The sequence below is a fragment of the Antennarius striatus genome, chromosome 6 (assembly GCF_040054535.1).
Source record: "Antennarius striatus isolate MH-2024 chromosome 6, ASM4005453v1, whole genome shotgun sequence".
NCBI classification, from domain to species: domain Eukaryota; kingdom Metazoa; phylum Chordata; class Actinopteri; order Lophiiformes; family Antennariidae; genus Antennarius; species Antennarius striatus.
Window position 1 is genome coordinate 18,503,760 of NC_090781.1, and position 10,267 is coordinate 18,514,026.

Below are 10,267 nucleotides of genomic sequence, written 5' to 3' on the forward strand. Positions count from 1 at the left end.
GTCTCTGTTAGGAAGATCAGATTATGTTCATGTTTGTGATAGCAAGTGTGTCTGAAATGATAAAACACACGCATATCTTTTTTATTTTTGTGGCAGTGGTGACAAAACAAAAATAAGATGAATTAAAAAAGAAAATATTTTCATCATAATACTCAGGCTATCTCAACATTTTTTGAATAAACTTTATGTGATGTGAAATTTGAGGAGGAAGCAACTTGTTGAAGCCTCTGTCTCCTCCAGGAGGACCTGAGGGGAACCTGTCAGAGGATCTCGGAGGCCATCCTGGGCAGAGACGATGACTGGCAGATGGGCAAGACCAAGATCTTCCTCAAGGTATACTCTTCATCGTTTCAGTCGTGAGTTGAGGAATAAAATCAGTTTTTACAAACAAAAACAAAATAATTCCTCATAGATTCTGCTTCATGTTATCGACACAGCATCACCTGTCAAACAGGTTGTACAGAGATGGACCTGAAGGTCACAGATCAGATGGACTGGGAAAACTGGGACGGTGTGTCCCATAGTGTAGCTTACATTTCCTGCGTTCCTGTTTACTGTGGGTGAATAATGTGACAGTGAAACATCTTTGTCCTACTTTATCCTCTGATTGATTTCCGTCCAAAACCCTCGGGTCCTCTGGATTTGGTGTTATGCTCCATCGGGCACTATTGCTCAAATGGACAGGAAGCCGAACAGGAAGCCGGACAGGAATAAGGAGGTTACGGCAGGGCAGTGGCCACACTTCCCCATCTTCACAGATGGACAGATCACACGAGGAAGATCAGTCCAACACCACATTTTGTGCAAACAATAGAGTTTTCTTAGGGCTGGATGGCTTTTTTTATACCAAATTTTAATTTTAGGACCAAATACCTGCTAAGCTAATCCCATTCCATCCGCATTAACAGTCACAACATTGCTGCCGTTAGCATTTTAGCATGCTAATGTAGCCCAGGTCACAGCACCGCCTTCCTAGCTGCACAGAATCAAATATAAATACAGAAGGTTATGGGTTTTATGTATTTGTTCTGTCTCGCCATGAAGGACCATCATGACATGCTGCTGGAGATCGAGAGAGACAAGGCCATCACAGATAAGGTCATCCTAATCCAGAAGGTAGTTCGAGGTTTCAAGGACAGGTGGGTTTTAACAACCTTCATCCAAACCGCAAAGATTCCAAGAAGCGCAAACATAACGGGTTTTGATATTTTTCCGTGCGCCGTCATCAGATCCAACTTCCTGAGGATGAGGAAATCAGCCGTGCTGATCCAGAAGACGTGGAGAGGTTATCAGTGTCGGAAGAACTATGGCGCTGTGAGGAGGACTTTTTTATTTTACACAATAAGTTAAATCACAGAATGGAGTAGATGAAAGCATAAATCAATCAGATCAAAGGTCACAAATGGGATTCATGGTGTCGCTTGGTGAAACCCTGACTCATCATATTTCCTCCTGCTCATCCTCAGATGCGAGCAGGATTCTCTCGCCTTCAGGCTCTGGTTCGATCCAGGAAGCTGTGCGCGTCGTATCACGTGGCACGCCAGCGAATCACGTACTTCCAGGGTCGCTGTAGGGGCTACTTGGTGCGCCGGGCGTTCAGGCACCGCTACTGGGGGGTCATCACCATCCAGGCCTACACAAGAGGCATGATCGCTCGCCGGCTTTACAAGCGGCTGAAGGCAGAGGTAGATGATGATGATCATGATGTAAAGACAGAATGATTCACAGACTCATTTCCATCTTCTGATCAACTGTCGCTTCCTGTCCCCTTTCAGTACCGCAGGCGTCTGGATGCAGAGAAGATGCGTCTGGCCGAAGAGGCCAAACTGAGGAATCAGATGTCAGCGAAGAGAGCAAAGGCGGAAGCTGAGCGCATTCACCAGGTGAAAGATGAAGAATTTATCATCTAAAATCTAAAATAAAGCAGCAGAAGACACTTTGTTCCGTGAGTAAACGAAGAAACGGGGCGTTTTGTTTTTTTCCAGGAACGTCTGTCTCAGCTGGCCAAGGAGGACGCCGAACGGGAGAAGAAGGAGAAGGAAGAGGCACGGAAGAAGAAAGAGATGGTGGAGCAGATGGAGAAGGCTCGCATGGAGCCTGTCAACGACTCCGACATGGTGGACAAGATGTTCGGTTTCCTGGGAACTACGAGCTCTTTCCCGGGCCAGGAGGGACAAGCTCCTGCTGGCTTCGAGGTGAACGCCGCTTGGTGCCTGTAGCAGGAGTTAAATGAAATAAAAATACTCACAAACTCCATTGCATATTTAAAAACAGTAGTGTACCTGAGCTCTTCTCTTCTGCAGGACCTGGAACGGACACATCACGAGCTGGAGGAGGATGACCTGGACGAGGCTCTTCCTCTCCCTGAGGATGATGACGAGGAAGACTTATCGGAGTACAAGTTTGCCAAGTACGCCGCCACCTACTTCCAGGGCACCACCACACACACGTACGTCCGACGGCCTCTCAAGCAGCCTCTGCTGTTCCACGACGACGAAGGAGATCAGCTGGTAGGACGCCTGCGACCTTTGACCTCACCGATTCAGACTTTTATCCATGCAGATCAGCCTTAAATATTTTTACTTCTTGTGCAAAAAGGCCAGACACACCTGAACACTCCTTGCATGGATTGTTAAATAAATGTGTTTCTCTATCTGGACCAGGCGGCGCTGGCCGTCTGGATCACGGTACTGAGGTTCATGGGAGATCTGCCTGAGCCCAAGTACCACACGGCCATCAGCGACGGAAGTGAGAAGATCCCCGTCATGACCAAAATCTACGAGACGCTGGGAAAGAAAACCTACAAGCGCGAGCTGCAGGCGTTGCAAGGGGAGGGCGAGGTGAGGAAGTGGAGGGTTGGGTGGAATGAGGTTTATCTGGTTTGTGTTTATGAATCAACTCAAGACGTCTCAGTCTCTCCATGACAATAAATAAACAATCTCTTTATTATTATACTGTATGCACGTTGGGTCTGTGAACCGTTTCCTACCTGCCACCGCCTCCAGACGCCTCACTCTGAAAGCCACAAGAAGAACAGCGTCCGGCACAAACTGGTGTCCCTCACCCTGAAGAAGAAGTCCAAGATCACCGAGGAGGTGAGAGGCAGGAGGATTCTAAGAGGTCATCACCTTTCTGATGGAAGTAGACAGAAATGGAAAACGTTGGTGTAATGCATTTCAGGTCACCAAGCGCCTTAACGATGGAGAGTATAGTCTCCATGGTAACAGCATGCTGGAAGATCGCCCGACATCCAACTTGGAGAAACTTCACTTCATCATCGGCAACGGCATCCTGAGACCAGGGCTGAGGTGTGAATCGCTTCATGTGAAAGATGTTCACATTTATAAGTACCTGTGGATTTTAAAAAGTGCTTTTGACACATGTGTGAGGTTTGGTTGTTTGCTCGCGTGTCAGGGATGAGATCTACTGTCAGATCTGCAAGCAGCTGAGTCAGAACCCGTCCAAGAGTTCCCACGCTCGAGGGTGGATACTCTTCTCTCTGTGTGTCGGTTGCTTCGCCCCTTCGGATAAGTTTGTCAAGGTAGGGATGTCCAGGCAGTTCGGATACACAACAAATGAAGTTACACCCTCACACAGCGTTTAACGTCAGCGCTGTCTTTTTATTTTATCACACTGATTCAGTACCTGAGAAATTACATCAGCAGCGGACCCCCGGGGTACGCCCCATACTGTGAGGAGAGGCTGAGACGGACTTTTGTCAATGGGACGAGAACGCAGCCTCCATCCTGGCTGGAACTGCAGGTGAACACACACACACACACACACACACACACACACACACACACACACACACACACACACACACACACACACCTGACAATGAGATTGCGGGACATTGTAAGGATCATCATCTGAAATGTTCATCCAGGCCACCAAGTCCAAGAAGCCCATCATGCTGCCGGTGACCTTCATGGATGGCACCACCAAAACGTTGCTGACCGACTCGGCCACCACAGCCAAGGAGCTCTGCGGCGCCCTGTCCGACAAAGTCAACCTGCGGGACCGGTTCGGGTTCTCGCTCTACATCGCTCTGTTCGACAAGGTGGGCGCACACACACCGTCACACACGAACACCATCACAGACAGACAGGTCAAGAGGTTAAAGAGTGTTCCTCCTCCACCAGGTCTCGTCTTTGGGCAGTGGGAATGACCATGTGATGGACGCCGTGTCCCAGTGCGAGCAGTACGCCAAGGAGCAGGGCGCCCAGGAGAGGAACGCCCCCTGGAGGCTATTTTTCAGGAAGGAGATCTTCACACCCTGGCACTGCCCCGCCGATGACCAGGTGGCCACCAACCTCATCTACCAGCAGACTGTCCGTGGCGTCAAGTTTGGGGAATACCGCTGTGACAGGGTGAGTTTTACGTGAGTTTGTCGTAATGATTTTTTCTCACTAGAGAACAACTTTAATAAGAAGTTCTTCTTGTGCTCCTAGGATGACCTGGCAGAGCTGGCTTCTCAGCAGTATTATGTGGACTACGGTTCAGAGATCCTCCTGGAGCGTTTGCTCAGCCTCATCCCGTCCTACATCCCCGACCGGGAGATCAGCAACTCCAGGACGGTGGAGAAGTGGGCTCATTTCATCATGGCTGCACACAAAAAGGTGCATGTCGCTGATAAAGACGGCAACAACAGGCGTATTCTAGCTCAAGGTTGTCAAAAATCGTCACGATTGATGGTCTCCATCTCGGCGTGTAGGGCATTTACACCCAGAAGAGGTTCGACCCGCTGAAGGTGAAGGAGGAGGTGGTAGATTTTGCTCGACACAAGTGGCCTCTTCTGTTCTCTCGTTTCTACGAAGCCTTCAAGTTCTCAGGTGAGGGACGATTGGAAGCAGACAGGAAGTATCAGTCAGTGGAGAGGTGCATTTTGGGATGTCATTATCTATCATCCATCTTGGTTCAGTTTCCCTCTGCTCCTCTCAGGTCCCAGTCTGCCTAAAAATGATCTGATTGTTGCCGTCAACTGGACTGGAGTTTATTTTGTGGACGAGCAGGAGCAAGTCCTCCTGGAACTCTCCTTCCCGGAAATCACTGCAGTTTCTAGCAGCAGGTGGGGCATGCTGGGAAATGTAGTCACTTCACCCTGCACTCTCAATCCCTTCTTCTTCTTTTTATCATTTTAGTTTTCAACATTTTTATTACCTTTCTTTTCAGAGGAGGAAAGTTGCAGAGTCAGAGCTTCACCTTGGCAACAATCAAAGGAGATGAGTACACCTTCACCTCCAATAATGCAGAGGACATCCATGACCTGGTGGTGACCTTCCTAGAGGGTCTGAGGAAGAGGTCAAAGTTTGTGGTGGCATTGCAGGACAACCCGAATCCCAGTAAGTCCTGAATTCACTCATTTCTGAGTGTAACTTTTTTACACTCAGAAACTGTATAAGGTAGAAACACGAAGAAGGCAAGTGTAAGATCGTAGATCAAAACTAGTGCTTTGATTTATGAAAGTAAGTCAGAGCACTAGCTTTGATCTTTGACCAATGCAAGTAGGTCAGGGTAACATTTTGAATTCAGGGGTGTTGCAGTCTGTGACTAACTTGTTCCAGTTATTATTCTATTTTAATCTCTTCAAAAGATTTAGACACGAGATTTTAAGTTGTGCTTGCGTCCACAGCCGGGGAGGAGTCGACGTTCCTGAGCTTCCTGAAGGGAGATCTTATCCTGCTGGACCAGGACACCGGTGAACAAGTCCTCAACTCTGGTTGGACGCATGGCATCAATGAACGCACCAATCACAGAGGAGATTTCCCAGCAGACTGTGTCTATGTCCTGCCCACTATGACCCGACCTCAGCAAGAAATAGTGGTAAGAAGGAGGCTCATCATCACATCAGATCAGATTAGCTTCAAGTTTGTAACCAATATTTGAACTTAACTTAGTTTTTGTACATTCACTCAGGCTTTGGTAACCATGACGCCAGACCAGCGTCAGGAGTCGGTTCGTGTTTCTCAGCTCGTCCTGCCGGAGAGCGACGGCAGGATGGCGCCTTACACCCTGGAGGAATTTTCCTACGACTACTTCAGGTACAAATAAACACAGCTGAGCGGCTCTGGGATCCAACCCAACCAGACACCTGAAATGTTCTGAAACCATCTCTGCATCCTTCTGACTTGTTTCCAGACCTCCTCCCAAACACACCCTGAGTAGGGTGATGGTCACCAAGAACCGTGGTAAGGACAAAATGTGGACTTGCACCAGGGAGCCACTGAAGCAGCCGCTGCTAAAGAAGGTGGTCAACCACGAGGAGCTGTCCCAGGACGCGTGCATGTCCTTCATCGATATCCTTTCAGCTCATGTAAGACAGACTGTGTGATAGAAAAGGAAAAAAGCTTTTCATTGTTGTTCCTTGATATTTATTGCACCCATGATGAAGTACATGGGAGACTATCCATCCAAACGGACGCGCGCCGTCAACGAGCTGACGGACCAGATCTTTGAAGGAGCGCTGAAGGCCGAACCTCTGAAAGATGAGATCTACTGTCAGATCATCAAGCAGCTGACCGACAACCACGTCAAGTATGTAAACTGTCACCAGAACCTAAACTAGAGAAACCAGAGACGAGCAAAACGGTGAACATGGTGTTTGTGGTGCCGCAGGTACAGCGAGGAGAGAGGCTGGGAGCTGCTCTGGTTGTGTACTGGTCTATATCCTCCCAGTAACGTCCTGTTACCACACATCCAGCGCTTCCTCCAGTCCAAGAAACACCACCCACTCTCTGGAGACTGCATGCAGAGGCTGCACAAAGCTCTACGGTAACCTGAAGTTGGCCATTCAGTGTTCACGCAAACAAACAAACCCTTAAACATCCCATTCACATTACAAAATATACAGGTCAGTCTTTCCGACACGTTACCGAACTGTCATTCTGCTTTCTTATTTTCCACTGTTGTGATGGTGGCAGCAATGGATCCAGAAAGTACCCCCCTCATTTGGTGGAAGTGGAGGCTATCCAACATAAGACGACCCAGATCTTCCACAAAGTCTATTTCCCTGATGATACAGACGAGGTAGGAAACACAAACCCTGGCGGAAAAATGTCAACTTGTGCAGACAAAGTGTCTGACATGACTTGTGTCTCCGATCTGCAGGCGTTCGAGGTGGAGTCCAGCACCAAAGCCAAAGATTTCTGCCAGAACATCTCAACCCGACTGCTGCTCAAGTCACCCGAGGGCTTCAGCCTCTTTGTCAAGATCTCAGACAAGGTCAGAGGTCACAGATTGTGGTAATAATTCCTCACTGCTTCAGCACCAGGCTGACCTGTCAACACTCTGCAGGTGATCAGCGTTCCAGAGGGAGATTTCTTCTTCGACTTCGTCAGACATCTGACAGATTGGATCAAGAAATCTCGTCCAGCTAAAGATGGTTCGAACCTGCATCTGTTGGGTCAACCCAGCTAGAATTATTCTTACATCATTAATATTACAAACTCCTCCCTCCAATCTTGCAGGAATCGTTCCCTCATTGACCTATCAGGTGTTCTTCATGAAGAAGTTGTGGACCAGCACAGTCCCAGGGAAGGACTCCTTCGCTGACTCCATCTTTCATTACTACCAAGTTGGTTTGATTCAGTTAATGTTTGCTTCTCCTGTCTCACACATAATCTAATATTGTCTTTAACCTTAAATTCTCTGTTATCATCGACGACTTTGAATATTGCTCTCATCCCGATTTAACGTCAACCCTTCCTCAATCGTCTTCAATCTAGGAGCTGCCTAAATACTTGCGCGGCTACCATAAGTGTTCCCGAGAGGAGGTTTTCCAACTTGCGGCGCTCATCTACCGTGTCAAGTTTGAGGATGACAAATCCCACTTTCCAACCATCCCCAAGATGCTTCGAGAGCTGGTGCCCCAAGATCTCATCCGTCAGATGTCCCCAGATGACTGGAAAAGGGTCTGGAGTCATATCAATGCTGATACTTAAGTTTTCCACTTCTTTCCTTTCCCTCACTGAATTGTGGCATAAAATAAAATGGAGAATTTAAAAATACTGAATGTCAGGAAAAGACAGTAGAGTAAAATGTTTTTGTCTGATTGCAGTCCGTGGTCGCTTACTTCAACAAGCAGGCTGGGAAATCCAGAGAAGAAGCCAAACTGATGTTTCTGAAGATCATCTACAAATGGGCAACCTTTGGCTCTGCCTTCTTTGAGGTCAAGGTAAAACACAGGCGACACTGTCATTTCCTGTTTCTGCCTCTCACTTTGGGTGTTCGGTTTGTCTTATTGTATCTTTTTCCTTGTGTCTCATGGGAAATCAACACAAAGGGTGATTTTGAACATTTTTGTCACATGTTAGAAGAAACAGTCGCATTTTATCTATAAACACAAATCTGTCCTCTATATTTAGCAAACTACAGAGCCCAATTTTCCTGAAATCCTTTTAATCGCCATCAACAAGCATGGAGTCAGCCTCATCGACCCCAAGACAAAGGTTTGTGTTTGTCCAGAAACGGTTTTGTTCCCAGCCCACCCATCTAATCTAGAAGGATTTATTTAAATGAACTTTGGACATTCATATCGTGAACACACTCCTCTGCAGATTGCATGCATTCATTGCTGCGTTAGGTGTGTTACCTCCTCAGTCTGAAGGTGTTTGGTTCAGCTTTCTGAATATTCTGGCAGGACATCCTGATAACCCATCCCTTCACCAAAATTTCCAACTGGAGCAGTGGGAACACCTACTTCCACATCACCATCGGAAACCTGGTCAGAGGAAGCAAGCTGCTGTGTGAGACCTCATTGGTGGGCGTCAACGACACAGATGCATGTGGATATGACATAACATCACAAGCGAACAATATGTAAAGTTTTTTTTCCATGACACCCACAGGGCTACAAGATGGATGACCTACTGACCTCCTACATCAGTCAGATGCTGACCTCCATGAACAAGCAGCGCTCTGGACGGGGCCAAAATAAGTGAACTTCTTACTGGCAGGAGGCCGCTGAGCTCATCCGGCTCTTGCGCCCCATTGGCCAGCACTGCAGCTGGGGGCGGACCTTTGCCCATCAGCTGTGGAGGATGAGCCGCAGTCCTTCTGCTAGTTCAGAAGGTTCAAAGCTCACCGAAGTGAGCTGGGCCGCTAGCAGCGACGACCCAGGTGAAGGCCCCAGTAACTATTACCTCCACAACTCCCATCTGGATGAAGACGAGACGTCCAGTGAGGATGACTACCTCTGAAACCGGTCTTTAACAATCAAACCTGCTTGTAGGAAAAGAGTTCAGTCAGTTAATACTAGTGTGTGTGAACACCCAGGAAACATGTCCTGTCGCATCGTGTTGATCGCTGATCTGAATCGACGTAGGCTCATTTCCTCTACTGGTTTTGCATCAAGCTTTTCACGTCCTACTCTGTGGTTTCACTAATCCAGATTTTAATTAATATTTAAGTCTGACTAAAAGAGTGTTTAAAAAACATCACGATTGCTTTTGTCTCAGTATTGATAAACTTCCGTACGGTCTTATTTTTGGTTCCCTGTACATGCGTGTGTTTAAAGTGCATTACAACATTACAAGAGGTTTGTTGAACTATTAACATGAAGTCAACACATGTTCAGTTTACATTCTTTGAGAAAAGTTAATTTCGTCTCAGTTTAATAGTCCTTTGTATTTGTGTTTAGAAACATGATTTGGCCTTAAAACCAAGTGTTTTCATTGACTGATCCAAACCAGTATGACATTAGGTCAAAGCCCACAGGACAGAGAGTCATGGCTAACATGTGGGTGTTTAAATGAAGGTTTTGTGTTATCAAATGTTAGTTTTTACCTGAATCTTTTGCTCATGTTGGGATTTCATTACCCAGAATTTCAGCGGAGTGCAGCTGCAATGGGGATTCCTGTAGTTTAATAAAGAATCCTAAATCGAGGTCCTCGTGAGCGCTGTTTCTCACCAGGAGAATTTATATTTGTCATGAAGATGCCTCAGTGTTTAGCCTTACGCTAAAGGTGCACTATCACTTAAACGTCTTCTTAATACTCAAAATCTTCATCCATGAACCCAGAGCTTGTCGTGTGTGACAAACTCATCAGTAATTTAATGGTGCCAACCATCCATTTGTCTCTGTCAATTATTATAAACATTGTTTTCTGCTTTGTTGCTTTTCAGTTCATGGTCAACTGTAACGTGCGTTTACTTTTGTACAAAACTTTCAATAAAGTTGTTTTGACTGGACTGATACAGATGCTAGCTCAGGTTAGCATCAAACAGCAGCTGAAGGCACTCAAACATGACGATGAACAACCAGAAA

At 46.8% G+C, this 10,267-nt stretch overlaps 1 protein-coding gene across 4 annotated transcripts in view; it reads left to right on the forward strand.

The window, feature by feature from the left end:
* The window catches only part of myo7aa (myosin VIIAa), a 24,050-nt gene extending 13,853 nt beyond the window's left edge, over window positions 1-10,197 (forward strand). For 3 of the 4 annotated variants that reach the window (XM_068316572.1, XM_068316570.1, XM_068316569.1), the window contains 32 exons: window positions 241-333; window positions 1,045-1,139; window positions 1,230-1,314; window positions 1,467-1,685; window positions 1,776-1,883; window positions 1,986-2,195; window positions 2,304-2,510; window positions 2,664-2,840; window positions 3,006-3,095; window positions 3,181-3,308; window positions 3,415-3,541; window positions 3,643-3,762; window positions 3,890-4,063; window positions 4,146-4,373; window positions 4,455-4,622; window positions 4,718-4,835; window positions 4,945-5,071; window positions 5,176-5,345; window positions 5,636-5,826; window positions 5,920-6,044; window positions 6,142-6,299; window positions 6,384-6,537; window positions 6,619-6,774; window positions 6,924-7,029; window positions 7,111-7,224; window positions 7,297-7,384; window positions 7,470-7,576; window positions 7,728-7,913; window positions 8,060-8,176; window positions 8,367-8,450; window positions 8,642-8,761; window positions 8,850-10,197. In XM_068316572.1, the coding sequence (XP_068172673.1) occupies window positions 241-333; window positions 1,045-1,139; window positions 1,230-1,314; window positions 1,467-1,685; window positions 1,776-1,883; window positions 1,986-2,195; window positions 2,304-2,510; window positions 2,664-2,840; window positions 3,006-3,095; window positions 3,181-3,308; window positions 3,415-3,541; window positions 3,643-3,762; window positions 3,890-4,063; window positions 4,146-4,373; window positions 4,455-4,622; window positions 4,718-4,835; window positions 4,945-5,071; window positions 5,176-5,345; window positions 5,636-5,826; window positions 5,920-6,044; window positions 6,142-6,299; window positions 6,384-6,537; window positions 6,619-6,774; window positions 6,924-7,029; window positions 7,111-7,224; window positions 7,297-7,384; window positions 7,470-7,576; window positions 7,728-7,913; window positions 8,060-8,176; window positions 8,367-8,450; window positions 8,642-8,761; window positions 8,850-8,942 (4,443 nt within the window). In that variant the 3' untranslated portion in view covers window positions 8,943-10,197. Of the gene's footprint in view, window positions 1-240; window positions 334-1,044; window positions 1,140-1,229; window positions 1,315-1,466; window positions 1,686-1,775; window positions 1,884-1,985; window positions 2,196-2,303; window positions 2,511-2,663; window positions 2,841-3,005; window positions 3,096-3,180; window positions 3,309-3,414; window positions 3,542-3,642; window positions 3,763-3,889; window positions 4,064-4,145; window positions 4,374-4,454; window positions 4,623-4,717; window positions 4,836-4,944; window positions 5,072-5,175; window positions 5,346-5,635; window positions 5,827-5,919; window positions 6,045-6,141; window positions 6,300-6,383; window positions 6,538-6,618; window positions 6,775-6,923; window positions 7,030-7,110; window positions 7,225-7,296; window positions 7,385-7,469; window positions 7,577-7,727; window positions 8,177-8,366; window positions 8,451-8,641; window positions 8,762-8,849 lie in introns of those variants that run through there. The other variant, XM_068316571.1, reaches the window with a different exon arrangement.
* Window positions 10,198-10,267: the final 70 nt, after the last annotated feature.